Here is a 20,325-nt window from a genome sequence, read left to right as displayed (position 1 = left end):
GAGACATTTTTTCTACTATTAATTCTTACAGAATACTGCTTCCAAATAATCATCGATCAACCAACCTTCTTTCTCGCCGTTAGCCACTGCTTGTTCTTGCAGCATCCTTCTGTGCAAGCTCCTCGTTCTCATTACGCAGGTGTTGTGTTTCATCCTCGCTATTGTGATCGTGTGAGGATTGTTGTACGGTGCGTCCATGGCAGCTCTGGCTTTGCTGCTGGCTGCACTGCACAAAGCTACCGCGGTGCTGAGATCGCCAGCATCCTCGGCAGCTCGGGATTTATCCAACAACGCGTCGGTTTCCTTGCAGAGACGTTCACAATCATCGCCCGTGGCAGCTTGGTAGCCTTCTGGGATCTGGGCGAGCTGCGTTAAACAAATTAGTCTCTTCGTGTATTTCGTTTTACATTGGGTTGTTCGGAAAGTCATATCGTTCTCCAAAATGGAAAATATACGATTTAATAAAATGTTTATACACTCTAAAAAAATCGTGTTTCATTTTCAACGGAAAAAAAAACGAAATGTATAAAATATCTCAGGTACACAATACCGTATATTTAAAAATTCATTAACGAAGTATTGTTGCAATAATTTAACATTAACACTGAGAATGTTGAGAATGTTCCTTCAACGGTTTAGCAACGTTGAGGAATTTCTTGGTAACTCGTTATAAAGTCATACATCTATACATTGAATTATTTGATCAACTCTGGATTAAGTCTAGGTAATCTCTCGATAACTCTATCATCGATACCGTACATTCGTGTAATGAATTATTCATTTTATCAGGTTCGGCTTAAGTCTAGGTAATTTCTTGGTAACTTCGTTATCGATACCACACATTCCTCTACCAAATGCCTTTACCAGGAACTCTCGACGCAAATATAAGATAATTCTGAACTTTATTCCACTTCAATATCCCCTTCGAATCTTAAAAGTCTACAGTTAGAGTTATCCCCAATCGGTGCAATACACAAATCCTTAAAAATTGTCAAACGTGACACGTACCTGTAGATTATGCTTCAGACCCTGCTGAAGCGGTAGGCTGTCCGTGGAGGACAATGAATATGAATCGTAACCAGCATCGTAATGGCCGCTGCTGCTGCTAGAGAGCTCTCCCGATTTGCTGGTCGGGCTCTTCGGTACCCCGGAGTTCCTCTGCATTTTGTTCACGATGTACAGGTACGGATTGTCCATAGTCGTCGAGGAACTCGATGATGCGCTGTTCCGATCGCCCGACCAGTTTCCAGAATCTCGTCTTCGTGGCACGTTCAAATGATCCGGAATACTGATGCCGTCCTGCGGCGTCGATCCCGCGCTCAGGCTGCGCGTCAGTTGCATCTGTTGCTTCTTCTGCTGTTGCATCACGGTTTCTACCGCGCGACGACTGATGTACTTTGACTCCGTCTCGCCATCGACAACGTCCACACCCTTTGCAACAAAAAAATAAACAACGTCAAGGGCAATCTTTAACGCATCACACTCTATTTTCTCGTAGAATTTCTACGGTATTTAATTCCTGACTGTATAATGTTTTTTATCGAATCGAAGACATTTGACTCTGACACTCGATACTAATCAAAGTCGATTGTTTCATCTATTTTAGTGCATTTTTAATGCAAGGTTGAAAATAAATAAAGAAACACCTTCCTTTATTTAAATTTCTCTATTTCAAATTAGATAAATAAAGGAGTACTCTCTTCCTCGATTTCAATTCTTCTATTTTGAACTGATCAAAATAGATAAAGGAGCACCTTGTTAAATGATTTTAGGTACAAAAGAAATATAATTACACTTTCAATCGATGCCTATCGAGCTTACAAGATATTGGATTACTTTGTTCAATAACGAGTGATCCTCTGTTTAGAAAGTGTGATTCTTTTAGACGAAACTCACTTGATTGCCAAAGATGTTGTTCCGAATGTCAGTGAGATTCTGTTTAGAAAGTGTGATTTTTCTTTTAGACGAAACTCACTTGATTGCCGAAGATGTTGTTCTGAATGTCAGTGAGATTCTGATAATCGCTGTAAATCCTCCGTTGTGTGTATGGATGTGGAGGACTGTCAGGATTCGGTGTAATGGCACGTCTAGCAGTGCTGTTGATCGATGGTTTCTCCGGACTGGGGGTGATCGATCGACGAACATTATTCTTCGGTGGTGTCTTCAGACCGTTTCCGTTTGGAAAAGGCGTCACTGTCTTGGGGGCGTTTTCCGTGTTAACAGGAGTTCCACCAGGGGTTGCGTATAGTAAAAGCAGAGGTTGATATCGACCCCTTCTACACTTCTCCACAACTTGCTCCCAACGAGGACCGATTTCCTTGACAGTCGCATCGTCGAAGTAAATCCAAACCTGCAATACGATCGAGCAACGTTATAAATGAAAAGAGAAATTAAAATAGTAAAATTTATTCATAAAGATATTTATTCATATATATTCTTTCGATAAGACATTACAAAATATAATATTTCACGAAATACAAGCGTAACGTTTCGGATAATTAATCGTTTGAATCTTGTTGCGAAATTAGTTGGGAAAATTGCGATTCGGTTTTCGGATTAGAGGAAAATCGAGCGTTTGAAAATTATTTTGGTTGTTTTAAATTTGGTTTGTTCGAAGAAATAATTTTGAAACGATAACGCACAGCTGAGAATTGAACGAACGGTATTCAATTTATCATGTTTGTCGGTGTAATTAGAAATACAAAGAAGTGTACCTTTAATTTCGTGTGAAAAAAGAAGGTGGAGTAGTGTTTTCCGTAGTAAGTGACGACTCCTACGAGATTGTGCACGGTCGAGGCACCCCACCGAGAGTCCACCACGCTGTGAAAAACGTCACTCAGTCGTAAGGACGTTCCCACGGTTGCGAAAACGTCCATGATGTGCTCCAATGATGGTCGTTCGCTGTCCCATACAACTCCGACCGAAACGATTTCCGGACGGTTCATCAGCGTTCGGCAGATTTGGATTTTCGCACCGCAGGAACTCTGGAAAAATAAATCACGGTCTTGAATCGTTGGAAAGCTGTCTACCGATTGAAAGAACCTACGCAAGGACAACACTTTCGGTTCTTCGAACGAAATGAAACGTGTTGCGCAACGATGGACTAATTGGAATCGAAGAAGCAATTTATGAACGGAGTACGCGTACAGTTGTGGAAAGATGACGTGTACCGTTTTCGACGAGGAACAACAATTTTCTTATAAATCTCTGTTTCTCATCGAGGGATACCAATTTCACAACGAAACTCGCATTTTTATACTAAAAATTTACATCCTCCGATGAATATTCCGTAATAAAAATCTCACGCTCGACGAAGGACGACGTATTTTGTAATAAAACACTCATGCTCGACGAAGAACGACGAATTTTTAGAATAAAATACCCATTCGCGATAAATAAAAGTTTCACGATCAAATTCTCGTTACTTGTTGAACAACCTTGGTAATACCGGATACAGAAGACTCGATGTACGGAAGAATGTTGAATTGCGCGAGTGTTGATCAATTATGCATCGAGTTGCTCTCAATTATTTATTACAGACACGTTGAAAATTTCCATGGACTTTCGTTGCATCGTATTACGAACGCGATCCACGGCCGTATCCACGGACAACGCGAAATATACCCGGTGGTGTTCGACGGTAGTCACCGTTCCACTTCAAGGAGAAAGTCTATGCCCGCGAGATATTATTTCCAAGAAAGACCGAAGGAGAGTGTACCTGATCTTGCCAACAGGATGAATCGAAGTCGAATCACCGGAACTATCGTTCCAAGGTGCACAGCCGCGGATCGCTCGGGGTGAAGTAATTTTTACACGCACGCGAGTACCCGTGTCGCAGGAAACTCTCTTATACATGGAAATCGCGATTACTCACCGGACAGTCCCGGATGTCACCCATGCCACCGGCCTTCCGAAGAAGCTGACCGAACAGATCCGGGCTGTTTCGGGCATTCGGTGGCGTTTGCCTCGCTTGCGACGTCAATGCCGATGCCGACACGTAATGAACCATCTGGAAAGAAAAGAACGATAGAATTGAAGAATCGAAGCACAAGTATCGGGAGATTGAATATTCGAACGAATTGAATGATTGGAAAAATTGAAGCAATTGGAGAATTTAAAATAATCGAAGAATTTAAAATAATTGAAGAATTTAAAATAATTGAAGAATTGAGATAATCGAAGAATTGGAAATACTTGATGAATTGAAATAATTGAAAATTGAACGATTGACACATTGAACTGTCGAATAATTGAATACTCGTTAAAATGAAGCGTACCAAGAGCCCGAGATCTTACTTTTAGAAATTATTTATCGGTGATTCTATTTCGTTATCGTTCGCAGATACGTTGAATTGGACAATAACGATGAATCGATAAAAACCGGACGGATACGTTGAACGTTTTCACTCTTTCGTTCTCAATAAAGAAGAACGAACGTACCCGTTTACAAGATCGAACAGAGCCATTAAGTGCGCATGCACTGCAAAGAATGCGGTGGCAATCGGAGCCAGATAAGAAATAAATTCATTCAGCATTTTTAACATTGTTATTGCACGAGGAGTCACCTCGTTCCAGCTCGTGCCGTAATTCTTGCCACGTGTCACGTAAAAACCATGAAATATTGGTTTATTCGCGCACATATTGTACAGGTAGGATACTCGAGGAGAAAAGATAGAAGAAATCTTGAGGTTCGCTATAAATTTCAAACCTAAGGTGCAATTTACTGTAAATATTCACCGTAAACAAATAAATCGATTATTGCGCGCGTTTCTCATCTCGTTGCATTCGTCGACGCTTGTACCGGCCGGTGAACGTTTATCGATTTTCCAGTTCTCTCGTTCCAATGTCAATCGATCGACCAAGCGGCGTAATAATTTTTGCTCCTGTACGATCGAAAGTTTTCGTCCCGTGCTTTCCCTTTTATCGTGGATCGTTCTTTCGAGTTAGTAGCCAGCGGTAGACGGTAAAAGCGATCGGCCATGACCGATACGAGATTGCAACGAGTTTTGCGTTTTTACAATCGGCCGACAACAGTCGATACGAGTGCAAGAAGGGAGAACAACTCCACCCACGTGAGTTGTTTGCACTCTGGACTCGATTATGCGCCCGACCTACCATATATGTGCTCGAAAGGGCACTGCTTTTGTTCTTACGTACCTCGAGCTACGTCCAATTTTCCATGTAATTGTGCATCGGATTGGGAAACGTATTGTCGATTTTTGCTCGGTTAAATTCACCGGAAAGTTAGTTCGCGAAACTCGTGTTCAATCTCCTGCACATTGGATTCAAAATTTCCAATCTTCGTTCAATTTGATACAACATACAACGACTTCTGTACGTGGAATATTCCTGGTGGACGTACAATCGGTTAAAAAGTGCTTTCAACATTGTAGAAAATAAGAGTTTGAAAATGTATACTGTGCGAAATATATTACATTGTTTTTCAATCAAAATTGAACAATTTTTCCAAAGAGATTTCTCAATCTTGTTTAAAAGAAATCGTTATTGAATGCAACGATGCAAGAATCTACATACAAATGTAACAGGTTACGTTTGCAAAATTTGGTCTTCAATTATAAACGCAAATATCTTCCAGCATCGTGTACCATTTTTAATTTTCTTCGATTCTTTACAATATTACCCAAAATCACTGTACACAGATATGCAACTGTTAACTCGGTATAATAATATTTGTAACGAGTCTCGTTAAGCCACGAAATCATTTGAGAAAAAGACCAATTATTTGGAGAGCTACGGAATTCGATGTGAACTGTCTGAACTAACAAACGAATTAACTATGAAAAGGAAAATTTCAATTTCAAATGAAGTAAACGTAGCAGGTCTTGTAAGCCTATAAAAATAACTGTACAGAACCGTAACACAAGGAAATTGCAAATTTATTGCGAGGCAAGCTTGTTAAAACCGTAAGACTTGATAAATAATAATACCGATTGAAAAGATACGGTTCGTTGGCTATTTGAAGCTGCGAATTGAACGTAGCGAAGGAACTTAGGTTTATGAAACGAAAATAAAAGAGAAGAAAAAATTGAAACGCGTGGAAAACACGCAACCGGCAATGAAAAACACAATTTCCCTCGACCGCGAACTTCTTAGAAAATTGTGTAATTTTATTACGGTAAAAGTGTAATTATAAAGCACTGCCGAGGAAATGTGACTTTCGTTATTGCATTTGTTCCCGATTTTCTTACTCAAAGTTCGCGGGAAGTAATTTCATGCTGGTAACTTGAAATTTAATTAACCCTTTCGCACAACGTCAGATATGTACGCACGCCCCTCGAACGTAAATTTTCCGCACACTTTTTGCCATGTTAGCCTTCTTCGATCAATCTTTCACAAGATCCATCGGATATTCGTTCAATTAACGATTTTTTGTAATTAAAGAGAGCATAGGTGTGTAGGTACGATTTCTTTTAGAAAGAATTATACTCGGTTCAATACTTCGTTATAGCATTGATCGGGAATCGGTTCTTCTGGCAGAGAAAATATACCAGGATGTGACGAATGGATAATAGCAACGAACGATAATTCTACGCGAAGAAATGTATAATAAACGTGTGATAATATTTTCCGTGCAGGGCTTCGTTTTCGAAAAATTCGCCTTTGGAACTCGTTGGTTCACTCGTTGCACTAAAATACGATGCATCTTATCATAGTTGTCCGTTGAATACAATACTAACAATGTGTCTTTATTGCACCAAGATTGTACACGTGGAAAGAAACTAAGTATCGAGTAACGAAAGGAAAGAACACAAATACAATTGGTGTATTTAGAAAGTAAATAAACCTCGATAAAGGTTTCGATAACAAGGAAGAGAAGAGACGAAAGGGCGAGAAGATCAAATCAAGAAATAAAAATCAATTATTATGTACGTATAAATTATATCGATATTAACGCAATTATTATGCACGTGTACGTGTATAAAGTTAATGGTAGAACGAAATGAACTGAGCAGCAAAATATGAAGTTCGAGCGGAAAGAGCAACGAGAAAAGCGGAAAGAAGAAAAACGAAAGAATAAGTACATACACGGTTAACTAGAATATATAAAAGTAATGGCCGATAACCAGAAATACTGCTTTCCTATAATTAACTTGGTCTGCGCTGCATATAATTACAAAACACAATAAGAACACGCGAAGCGATCATCGAAGCGTGGACTCGCGAGTCTTTCGAGAAGTTCGTCGCGTTTCGCTGAGCCCGTCGTTTAACCGGTCTCGTTAAACGCGATGTTTTCAATTATCGAATCCAAACGAAAAGAAATCCTAGGTAGAAAACCCTAACGATAAAGAAAGAAAATATTCGAGAGTTTCACTTTCCTAGGTGGAAATAATCAAGAGGCGAATCGAGGAAACTGTTCGCGACGGAGGCGATAAAAGTTATCCGAGCATGATTCGTTGCGATTAAATCCAACGATACCGTGGGGTCGCTAACAGTGCAGAAATCATCCCTCCTGGACTCACCCCCGTCATTATAGTCAATCCCGAAGGGTCACGGGAATAATTAACGAGCGACGAAACGGAACCCACGTTGCCACCGACGAGTTGTTTACTTGCTTCGGTGAATTAAACCAACGAGTTTCGGTTGCCGATAAAACCGAAAATGTCGATCAATCTAGAAGAAAGTTCCCCAGGGATGACTCAGAACCGCGAGAGACGATTTGGCACCGGCGAAATCGAACAGTTTTCCTCGACAGATTCCCGCTATAATTCGATTCGGTGGTTTCGAGGGAAACGCGTGTTCTGTTCTTTGTTTCTATGCAGATAGAAACAACAGTTGGAGCCTAATTTGTTTCGTTAACGTAACGAGATCACGGCGTGTAAATGTCCATCGAATCGATGATCGTATTTCGGTGTTTGCAATATCCGAGAAATGGCTGGACATCAACGGAAACGATAGAATCGACGAAAAATCCACGTTGTAAATTATGATAAATTTCCGACTGGATTCATCGAGGAGTTATCGAAGCGACTTTAGAAAATAAATGGAGAAGCGAAACGATTCGATTCATGAACTAATAATATCGCGATACCTTTTACACTCGGGGTAAATGAAACCCATCGTGGTTCTAAAAGCGAAATTGCAGCGTCTATGTACACATTCTCTTTTATTGCCTATTACACTTTTACGGTTAATTGAATATCGACTCTCTCGCTGCGGAAAATTGCAATTAAATTTTTCCTCCTCGAATCTGTTTGAACAAAGTCGGGAAAATAAACTTGGTGCACGCGTTGCGAGATACTAGAGACAACCTTCGTGTAACGCGGTCAATTCGAAGCTGTGTTTATGGTACTCGTCACGTGCACGTTATGTGCAAATATGTATGTATATGTGTACAGAAGTGGAGATGTCAAAAGTGAAAGATTATTTTTCTTTCAAGGATCGTTTAAGTATTTAAAAATTAAAACGATATGAAACTGGATATCGGGATATCGTAACACCGAATTTAAATTAACAAATAAACATTTCGGTTATCAATGAATAGAATACTCGTATAGAAGTATGTCTCAAAGTATCGTGTTACAAAAGGGGTTGATCTGTACACCTTGCATCCCAGGTCTACTTTCATGCCAATTTCTATCCTCCTCCAGTTTTTCTATTACCAAAATTGTAGTCTCAAAGTACCATGTTAAAATGGGTCAATCTGTATACTCTGCGCTTCAAGAGAACTTCCATAATAGTAACTATCCTCCTCCAACTTTTTCTACTTCGTGTTGTATCAAACTGTGCTTTCGAAGTACAGTGTTACCCAAGAGATTACCCTGTACCCTCAACGTCTGAACGAAGACTACTTTTATGCCAATTATGATCTTTCTCCAACTTTTCTCTCTCATACAGTATCAAAACTGTGGTCTCAAAGTATCGTGATACCGAACCAGTTAACCCTGCACCCCAAGACTACTTCCCTACCAATTACTATCCACCTCAAATAATTCTGGAAGCCATTACCAATTCCAAGCCAGCTTTGCACGTCCCTCGACCGGATCCTGAGTTTATCGCGCGAAATAGTATCCCTTGATCCGATAGTTCACCTCCCAAAATCCTTCCACCCCCTTCCATCCTCGCTGGCTACGACCAATGAGCCGTCAAATCCCGATCGGCTAATCCGTTTACACGACGGTGTCTCGGTCGTTCAGTATCTTAGCGTACTTAGGCTTCTTAGCTAAGTCGCTTAAATCGCTTAAAGCCCGCCAAAGGGAGCCAAACTTCCCCTTATCTTCCCCTCTCGTCAACCGAATCCACGTGTCATCCAGGAGCAAACATTGAACGGTTCGATTGTGAACTAAAAATGTACCTTGTCCCTCGTTTTGTCACAATTTCACCTGCTTGGATAACGTGGACAATGGAAAAATTGAAGGCTGAAAAATTGTGTCGATCTCGAGGTTACCAGGAATAAACACTGGACGATTCTATTGTGAATTAAAAATGTACCTTGTCCCTCGTTTTGTCCCAATTTCACCTGCTTGTATAACGTGGAAAATAGAAAAATTGAAGGCTGAAAAATTGTGTCGATCTCGAGGTCACCAGGAATGAACACTAGACGATTCGATTGTGAACTAAAAACGTACCTTGTCCCTCGTTTTGTCCCAAATTCATCTGATTGGCTAACGTGGGAAATGGAGAAGCTGAAGGATGAAAAATCGTGTCGAAGGATGTTTCCACGAATGCAAAGGCAGACCTCGAGAAAATACTCTCGACTCAATCCTCGAAGGCTGATGGAAAGTTTCGCAAGAAAACACGTTTCGTGTCCCCGAGCCGCAGCCATCGACACGGTTATTTTTATCGGTAGCGAGAAAATTACAGAGATGGCGCATCTTCGAGCGTTCACTACGAAATATTCACGATCTCGCTGTTAAAAGTCTCGCTCGGTATTTTCATCGGTAAATACTATTGGGTCGTTGAGCAAGTTCCTTGTTTTCGTAAACGAAGTTCAACTTTCCCTGTTTACTGCTTCATCCTTCGCGAGTGTAACGCGTTACGTGACACATTCTCGCATCTCAGCTTCCTACTTCTGTGACATTTGTGCAACCGCACTTGTTTAAGTGTGCTTATTGTGTACTACTACTGTTTACAAGTATTTGACCATAGATCGATATGTTTATTTTGTTGCAGCAAGGTAAATATTTCTGAGTAAAACAATCTAGACTTATCGATTCATGATGAAATATTAACATCGGTGAAAATATTATTAATTAAGAATTGTTAGGTACTTTGTTTAGGTATCTTGCATGGACTCTTTTTGAAACACAGGATATGTAACGTACTTCTTAAGGTGAAAGTTGTTACATGTATCATATTCTCGCAGTAATTTGTTCCGAATAAATATAATATATTACAATCTCGGTGATTGCACGAAAATCTCGTTTGTTGCATCGCGTTTCCAAGTGGAAGGGATGGTCACTTAGCAATGAACGAAATTGAAGGTGGAGGGGGAAAAGTAATGCCTGTAAAGTATTGAGTATATACTATACAAGCGAAGCTTTCGTTAAATCACTTATTTCCATAATTGTACGAATCTCTCAACTGACAAGAATTTTTCCCCAATTTTCGTGCAATTATCAAGGTTCTACTTTCGAATTTACTTCTGCAGTGTAAAAGTCGCTTTAAAAAAGTTATAGGTGAAAGAGACAAGTAATGATCACAGTCAGTGGGGATATACTATGCGAGTAGAACTCTCGTTACCCCCATAATTGCACGAACCTCCCAGCTTGCAAGAATTTCCCCCTAATTTCCACGGAATTGCCAATTCTACGTTCGAATTTATTTCTACAATATAAAAGTCGCTTTGAAAAGGTTGGAGATGAAAGAGGCAAGCAGCGAGCATAGGTAACCGGGATATAAAACGTGCAAGTAGGACTCGTTACCTCCATAATTGCACGAACCTCTCTGTTTCCAGAAATTTACACCCCGATACTCGTGCAATTACCAAAGTTCTATCGTACCGTTCGAACGTACTTCCACAAGGTGAAACAAGTGCGTTTTAAAGAAAAATTTGTTCATCGATCGACGTTAAGAATTATTTGCGTCTATTGGTTGTTAGGTGAACGACGAGTACGCGAACCAGGGGTTAACTCGATCTGGTTTATTTATCGTCACGTCACGCTGCTATCAGCGTTGATTGCTACTCGCTACGTGGTAGATAACATCGATCAGACTGACCTGTGTAAAAGGCAGAGGTTCCGAAGTGGCACCGCAAGCTCCGCAAACACTTTGCTCGACCAACGTCATGGCGAACTTTTGATGCGGCACACAGTGTCTCGCGCTACACATATCCTCGGCTTCCCCGCTGGCGATGTGCAGATGTATACGCAGAAGAATGTTTTCCTGTAACGAGAATCGTTTAATGCGACTACGTTTATTATTCACCCGTGACGATGGATCGTTGAAAACGTTAAAAATAGAGGGATCGTCGTCAATCCGTCGTCATCGATTACGGTAATTTGAAAAAAAAATCGGTACGAGGATCCTCGCGACTGTCCGCGCATGCGCGAGCCCGATTTCTTCCATCTTTCCACGCCTAATTGTTCCTGGAAGATCGATTGCGTGCGCGGTAACCGCAAATTATAAATTCCCGTGTGTGTTTATCGCGATTTTAACGACGATGGCTTACCTAATCCTACCGTCTTCGAAACCTTATCGTACGACGATGATTGCTTCGTTTTGAAACTGATAATTGTATATCGATCATATTCCTCCAAGTACGTGAAATTGCAACTGGAATATATCCTTTACGCGATATAGTAAAAGACTGCTTGGAGAAAGGAATGAAAATTTCAATTCAAATACAAATCCTGGAAAGAATTTTCTTTGAAAAGCTCTATTGTTGATACGATCGTTGATATCGATCGCTACAATGCGCGTATATGTGTCGAACGTATATGTGCTAATCATGATTACAAATATAAATTAAAAAAAAAAGATGAGTTAATTTTACGCTGCAACTACCACAAGGTAAGTTCATTGTTGTACTCCTTTGTTATTTATGCTTGTTTAAAAGTATTTAATAATGTTTAGAAAAATGCGATAGAAATAAAATATAGATACTTTGTTTATGTACACAAAAACTGGTCGTTTGGAAAGAATCGGGAAATTGGTACTTACTACGGGTAAAATTACCGATTCGATATTGCAGTATGATAAGTTTCCACGGGAATTTACTTTCTCGGTGTCGTATATCGTTGGAAAGTAAACTTTATCGCGATATTTTACTCGGAGCACGGATAAGTCAAAATGTAGATCGGTGTATTTATGACACGCATTGTATAACGTACCCCAGAAGCAATAAGGAAACGAAAGACTCGATTGAATCGGCATACATCGCTGGATCGTGGTTTTTGCTTATCCCAAGGAATTATTGGCCATTACACGCGCCGATATAAGCGGAGGCATAAATCTTTCTCTTTCGACATTCGCGCCGCTCGACTCGCCGATTTCCACCGCGCACAGCGGAGGCGATTTTCCGAGCGGTTTGCGATCCTGAATATTCTGACGGTCGAACCAGTTCTCCGTTATAGTTGTTAACTATCAGGGATTGCTGTAACGATATCCGTAGGTGAGTCCTAGCCAGTGTTTCCCAACTTTTCCCTCAACTTTTCGCCCAAAGTATCATCACGGTTCATTAAAAAATAACTATGATTTTCAAACTTCAGAAATTTTAATAACAACCACGATTTTGTTCAATTTTGTGTAGTCGTTGTTTGCCTTGAACACAAATATAGAAATTTTAACAAGAACCACGACCTGATTTGTAAAATTATTGAAATTTTAATAACAATGATTTGGTTGAATTTTGTATGTTTTATTACCCGAGCTGAGTAAAATAGCAGAATTTCTTTAATTATCCGTTACGACATTTCGATCATGAAGTAGCCGTGCAGGTATAATCAATCTTTCATGAAATTATTATAGAGACAAATGTGGTGTCGATCAAAGCATGAAGAATTGCAATATTGTAGAGAGACAGAGGATTGAGTCGAGGATTAAAAATTGCATTCGAGAGAAAAAACACGAAAAGAGAAACCAGACCACAGTAGGCTATTTAATTTTTTTTTTTGAAAGATTGCCTTTTTGCATTTAATTTAAAATTAAATTTACTTCTTAAAGAATTCACCTTAAACTATTCTTTCGTTCGACCAAGTACTCAGTTAAAAATGCCCTAAATGTACGTAACTTTGTTCATTTTCAACTTCGTAAATTGTAAAGTTCAATTATAAATGATAAAATCGAAACTTATAAATTACAATGCAACGAGAAGATTAAATACATCCAGTTGCATCTATTGCAATAGCTTCGATTATGAAAAAAAATCATATATCATCGTCGGACAACAATGGGTCAACAAAGACCCGAGAGATGGACCAGGGTTAAATTCAATTTTTGCAAACGTAGATAAGAAATTGCTCCAATTCGTTGGAATACGATGTGGTTGTATGTTTGTGGAAAATAAAAAATAAAACATTGGACAGTGTTTATAGCCCATCAGGAAAAGGTGTCATGGCCCACGATTGGGAACCCTCGTTCTAAGCAAACATACCGGCGGGAGTCCACTTTCTCGTTTACACCGGAGTCACGTTTATCCGCGCGCACGTGTCTGTGAAGTGTACGCGCGCGCGTGTCGACATCGGTTCGTTGAATAAAATGAATGTAACGTTACGAACCTAGCCGCGTGAATGTAATAAATGTAAGGGCGGTGGTAATCACGCGACTCCGTTATCTCGGTGCGTACCCAAACGCAGGAGTAATATACTGCTCGAATTACGCGGCGAGCAATTAGCAGAAATTACGCGCTTTGTTTGGTCGCGTTGTTGCCACCGTTCGTTCAGGAACGCGATTCGCAATTTCTTTCCCCGTGTTCTTGAACGCGGGCAGGAACAATCGAAAGAACGTCGACGAGTCGCGAAGTTCATTTCTAGCACCAAACGAACTCCATTGTAAAATTTCTAACCTCAAAAGTGGTGAAAAAGATTCGATGGGTTGGTTTGCAAACTTTTTAAAAGTTACCCCTTCGTTAATTGGAAAAAGAAATTTCCATGCTCGAGATACACGGACATCGTTATTACGGTTATTGTAATTGATTTCAAATGAAGTTTTTATCGGTTTCGATCGATAGAATCTTCTATTCGTGAGAAATTATTTCAAGGAAATCCTCTGTTCGAATTCAATGCAAAAACGCAGATTGATAGGATCGAAGATAATACCGAGAGCGCTCGGATCGGTGCAACAGTCAATGAGACGGCGCATCGTCGCGTGCGCAGCTGCGCGTGACCAGTGGCGGCCAGTTCGAACACTTACGAAGTGTTTACTACGACTCTTTCCTCGGTCCTGGGATACCAAATAATAATAATACAGTATTATTGTATCAGAAGTGTACAATAAAATAAACTCGTTGAAGTAATTCTATTCTTAAAATTGACCTCGAGAGAGAATCGAGAAAAAAAAATATAATTCTCAAAATAATTTCGATCTTCCCCGACTAACAAAGTCGTTCATCGTACTTCCATTAAAATTGAATAGAAAATACCGAAATTGTTCGTCGTTCCCATTGTTGCTCGATAACGCGCAACTTAACGGAATGATCTCGCGTTGAAAATTGAATGGAAAGTGTTTTATTCAAATTCTCCGGAACGAGATCACGGTGATTGTAGTTTCTCGGGGTTATCGCGCACTTATCACTCGGTATCCTTAATCGAATCGTGTTTTCACGGTTTCGTCTATAAAAGTCCAATTCGCGGTACGATCCGAGCTTCGTTCGCGCCTTTATCAGGATCGTTCCAATTCGACAAAACGACTAACCGGCATTCCAGGTCGGAGTAAAATTGCGAAGCGTTTGGCTGGACACGAGACGAAAACCCGTTTTGCCTAGATTCGCGTGCAGCGTGTCGACACATCGGCTCGCCGCTCGCGCGTAATAGGACAAAGGGAACGAGCTATGTAATTGCCACTTACGAAACATTCCGCCGCGTCGTCCATGAATCCGAGCTGAAACCTTTGCTGATCCAGAAAACTCTCGGCCAGAGCGCGGCGCAGCGTGTCGGGCGGCAGAGCGCTCTCTTGCGAAAATTGAAGCTGCGAGAACAGGTCCTGTAATGCACAAGGTGAGGAACATTTAGTGTCGGTGAACTTCTACGCTGAACGGAGAAATATCGCGGAACAATATCGATCGAACAATAGAGGTACAGAGATTTTTCTCGGGCTGTTATAAATATTTAATATACTCGAGCTGAAATATTTGAACCTGGTGAAAGTCACTCCGATAATGTCTTTCTTTTTATACGTTAAAAGTACGAGTATCGAGGAGAAGTAGAATGTACAAAAAGTAAAGTTTGTAATCAAAGAATTGAAAATTTTGTTTCGGTTCTGAAGTTATTTGAAACGTTGCGACTAATATCTGTAATTAAATTCTTCAATTCCCAGTCGAGATATTATTTTCCAACAGAATAATTCTACCGTTTGAAAAGAGGGAATATCAAAATTTCCATCGTCAGGCGGATGAGATTTCAGTTTGCTTCGGCGTGAAATTCGAACTTCGGGTGTACAATTTCATTGTGATAAACAGTTGCACGAATGTTTAGAATTTTATCCATTAGACAGCACAGGATACAGTCTGGTTTCGTACGAAGTCGACCGTAATTAAAAAAAAAAAAGAAAAAAAAAGTTCGATCGTGATTCCAAGCTGGAGAACAGAGACGATGGGTCGACGTCTTAATTTTCTCAAGTTTGTTTGAGAGTTCGAAAATTTTTCTACCCTTTCCGCTGTACCCAGGGTTAAAATTGACTCGATGAAAAATTCAAGTGTTGATGATTTTCTCGCGTCGTCCATCTTCGAACGAGATACATCCTCTTGAAAGAAAGAATTGTAACTTGCGACGTAGCGCGTCGAACGATAAACCTTCTGGCGAAGAAGAGCGTTCCTTGACACGGGAAGCGGGTGTATTGTGTACAGAACAGGACACGAACAATGTCGAGGACCCTCCACGTGTCACGAAGACTGTGCAAACATTTCTCTTTTTACACGGCACATGGTATCGCGTTATCGCCACGAAAGGCGTACTCGAGGGCCACGTGGCCGCGAGACACGGACAAGTTTTATTGTTGTGCAATTATCGCGTGAAATTTTTTCCTCCAAGACGTTGAGCAACAATTACGGTACGAATTTTACAAGAACCGTAAGCACCATTGTGCAACATTATTTGCAGAATTCGCGTCGCGACGCTGAGTAATATCGGGACGTGTTTCTTTCGCAATTAATTCGCTTTTAACAAGCATTGATCACATTTCTTGTAATGTACAAACATTATTGAAATTATTGTCGGTGTCGCGCGTAATATTATTTTAGCGCTGCTGAAGTAAGATTTATTCGAGTTTGTATTCGTATTGACATTGGAATATGAATTTCGCAACGAATTGCTTCCACGAAGCATTAATCACATTTCGTGTAATATATGAACGTTATTGAGAATATTGTCAATGTCGTGTGCAGTATTATTTGGCAGGGCTGGTAAGATTTATTCGAGTGGTTTCTATTTAAATTAATATTGAAATATGAATTTTGTGATAAATCGGTGCTACGAAGGATTGCCTATAAAATTTTTTGTAATATAGAAACAATATTAGAAATATTGCCAATATTGCACATATTATTTAGCATTACTCGTCGAATTTATTCTGGTGGTTTGTATTTAAATTAATCTCGGAACACAAATTTCGTGATGAATAGGTGGTAGGACGAATTGTTTATGAAATTTCGTGCAATACGTAAAGGTTACCGAAAATATTGTCAATATCGCATACATTATCGATGGATTTACATAGTTTCTTCTGAATTGTTTATTACCCACCGTTTGTCATAACTTCGTGTTACAAAAACGAAATATTTCTTACCAAGAATAAATAAACTATTCATAAAGCAAGTCACGTCAAAGAAACAAATCTTCTGGTTTTTAGAGGTGATATAAAATACTGGTTTCCTGAAGACGCTTATTATTATTCATGGACGCCAAAACGTATTTCCATATTGAAGTGGATTCGTTTTAGCATCGGTGACTTTTTGCCTTTCTTTTCCTTGTTTCCTTATAGTAATTTGTATACAATCGAATGAGGGTCAACTAACAATATTCGACTATAAATTCATTGAATTATTATACTTGCGCGCGCAAAGTATTTATCATGAGCGATTACGAAGACAATTACAATGTTTTTTTACAATTGAATATTGCAGAGTGTTCTGCACAAGTTATTTTATAAATGTTAAATGTGATTCGAAGATTGAATTAATTAAAAAAAAAAAAGAAAAAATAGTAGAAAAAGTTGGGAGAAATATTTGTTTTCGAGTTGTATTATGTTTAGAGTTTCGATAATTCTCAGCTAGGATATTTATAGCTTCAGTATTTTGTGTATAATTTTTTACACTACTCGTAAACACTGTCGCAATGCGTGATGAATAGTTTCAGTTTTTCTCTCGGTAAGAGCCGAATGTATAAAATATTTATTAATAACCATCCTTATGAAGGCAGTGTTACGTACAAGTGTTTCTAATTTGGGAACAATACGAAATAACATAAACGTTTACACGGACTTCTTTAAATAATACTTTTGCGTTCTGACTGTACCCAGAAGTTACGAAGCATCTGTAAGTTACTCACAGTTTATGAAATAGCATCCTAGGTTCGGAATCTTAAATTGAACCCAAGTTCAAGACTGTTATTAAAAGAAACGTTATCCATTTATTCGAAAATATACCTTTAGTTTTTGCAATTAACGATGTTTCACATACAGTGTAAAAGATATATAAATATCATCGATATTGAAAAGAAACATATATATAATTCTAAACTACAAATTTCTACATTTGGTAGGGTACCTGCTGCACAAGTTGCAAGATTGTGGATCAAAATATGTTGAATAAAATTCTAAACTTTAAAATTCTACAAAAATTCTTTTCCACAGTTTTTGCTCGACAAGTGACTGCAGATTTGTGCTGAAATACGTCGAAAAAAATGTTAATGCTCGAAAGAATACGAAAAAATAATTCGTGAATCGCGTAAAGAATATTTTCGCAACACTACGATATAAGGAGCTCCCGTTTCTCTTATCGTGCATCGAGGAGACACCGAGGATTGAAACCAGTAGCTCGCCACGTTGACCAAAGAAAGAAATCAACGAAAGCCAATGGCCAAATTACTCCATCGTGAATCGTTGGTCGACGCGAAAGGAAACTCATAACGCCCGCGCACTCTCAATTTCCCATTACATAAACGTATGCAAATCCTGGTGTGTATGTAAATCGGAGCGGCGACCCGAACGAAATCCCCTGTTTAGTCATCACGGGGAACAAACGTTCCGTTTCTTTTCCCTAATCAGCATATCAACATGAATGAACGAGGGTGAAAGGGTAGTGGAAACGGTTTCGAAACCGTCGCGACTGGAAAGCTCATTTTCCTCTTGTTGCGTCGCACAAGCCCCGAGCTGGCCAAGAACTCATTTATTAACGCTAGAGGCAAACACTCCCGAAGCAGCTAACTTCGTCACGCGTAAGGTGGAGATACAGACGCAAGTTCGATAGTTGGGGATCACATCGTAAATTAGGGAGGGTCGCGCGACCACCGTGAAACATTTTCCTGCAACACCCATATTCTCCTCGACCCTTTCCCCGTTTATTACTATTTTCGTGATTATTTCTTACGGGCATCTTTGGTGCTTCTATGTAACCTTCTCGTATTTGATAATCAGTGTTTATTCTAAGTGTCCACTTGTGAGTATCGTGTTATAAGTATACATTTGTAAGTATACACTTGCAAGTATACATTTGTAAGTATACATTTGTAAGTACACACTTGTGAGTACACACTTGTAAGTATACGTTTGTAAGTATACATTTGTAAGTGCACACTTGTAAGTATACACTTGTGAGTATAATTTGCAAGTACACGCTTGTAAGTATACATTTGTAAGTATACACTTGTTGGTATCCCCTTGTAAGTATTCTGTTGTGAGTATCCCTTTGGATATACATCCCTTGGAGTATATATGCCCTTGGTGTGTCCTTTTATAAGTATCCTTTGGATGTATTCACTTGTAAATATTTGCTCGTGAGTATCCATTAGTAAGTGTCCATTCGTGAGTATCCATTAATGAGTGTCCACTTGTAAGTACTCGCTCGTGAGTATCTATTAGTGAATGCCCATTTGTAAGTACTCACTCGTGAGTATCCATTAGTGATACTCCACTCGCGGATATTCACATCTGAGTATCCATTAATCATACTCCACTCGTGGATATTCACATCTGAGTATCCATTTTAGTGGTAACTTACACTCAATCTTTCTTCAGTAATTACAATTCAATTTAGTCTCGACTGAAAGGAAATAGTGTTCGATTTGCACGAAGCTGGCTTCTAGAACAGCCAAAAATCAGAACTGGACAAATTCTTCCCTATTGAACAGAATTTCGTTAACCTAAATAATTATAATATAAAAGGACAATACTTGGTTATGAAAACATGTACCGTAATAAAAAAAATACAAGTTTTTCTCTTCGACCAACGATAATGTAACTTCCATCTGTCGGTTATGAACGCAATTAATTTCCAATAAATTCTGTTTGTATATTTTCAAGAGTTCTTTGTTTCTTTCATTCATTCTTATCGTTGCATCTATTATTATTCTTACTCAACGTCTCTGTATTATGGTCGAAGAAACCGCGAAGATTTCGACTCTTCTCTCGATATACCACCGCGGGATGCGTTCTCTGGAGAGCGATTGTGCAAAAATACCACGGATAAATTGCGATCCACGAGCTCGGCGCGGGGTAAACGAGTTAGTTTCGTAACTAATCTTCGAACGATCGGCGGGCAACGGTCACACGTAGAAAGTCGCCGAGCACCGCTTCGGGGTGGTTGCTCAACGCAGCGTCGAGAGAGACGGTGCTGAAGAAAAACTTTAACGAATAAAAAACACGGCTAAGGAGTATGCAACGGACCGGCGTGCAATGAAAATGCGAGATTTTTCGATCGATATGGTGTACTGCAAGGTGTCGAATATCACGACTGACAACGACAAAAGTTTCTTGGACCTGGACAGGTTCTAACGACGAACACGATAAGGGACATCGATAAACGATCTCTGATTTTTACGAAAATTTGGTACGCCAATGGTGCATTGAAAAAATATTAGACACGTATATTCTGTTCGTTGTTATTCAATATCCAAACAGTGGAGATTAGTTGCGGACGAAATACTCGGTTAAATTTTGTATAAATAATAACGAAACATTGCTCTGTTACAGATAATCAGAAGGTGTTTCTTTGAA

The 20,325-nt window shown here is 39.5% G+C and overlaps 1 protein-coding gene across 4 annotated transcripts in view; it reads right to left on the bottom strand.

The window, feature by feature from the left end:
* The window catches only part of Ec (ubiquitin specific peptidase echinus), a 161,879-nt gene that overhangs the window by 6,043 nt on the left and 135,511 nt on the right, over window positions 1–20,325 (bottom strand). For all 4 annotated transcript variants that reach the window (XM_076319245.1, XM_076319247.1, XM_076319244.1 and 1 more), the window contains 7 exons: window positions 14,965–15,099; window positions 11,179–11,343; window positions 3,875–4,009; window positions 2,715–2,984; window positions 1,976–2,350; window positions 1,009–1,431; window positions 66–366 (listed from right to left, as the gene is read on the bottom strand). In XM_076319245.1, coding sequence (XP_076175360.1) covers window positions 66–366; window positions 1,009–1,431; window positions 1,976–2,350; window positions 2,715–2,984; window positions 3,875–4,009; window positions 11,179–11,343; window positions 14,965–15,099 — 1,804 coding nt within the window. The remainder of the gene's footprint in view (window positions 1–65; window positions 367–1,008; window positions 1,432–1,975; window positions 2,351–2,714; window positions 2,985–3,874; window positions 4,010–11,178; window positions 11,344–14,964; window positions 15,100–20,325) is intronic.

The sequence above is a fragment of the Ptiloglossa arizonensis genome, chromosome 8 (genome assembly GCF_051014685.1).
Source record: "Ptiloglossa arizonensis isolate GNS036 chromosome 8, iyPtiAriz1_principal, whole genome shotgun sequence".
Classification (NCBI taxonomy): Eukaryota; Metazoa; Arthropoda; class Insecta; order Hymenoptera; family Colletidae; genus Ptiloglossa; species Ptiloglossa arizonensis.
The sequence above is the reverse complement of the archived record's forward strand: the minus strand, read 5'-3'. Positions and strand labels throughout refer to the sequence as shown.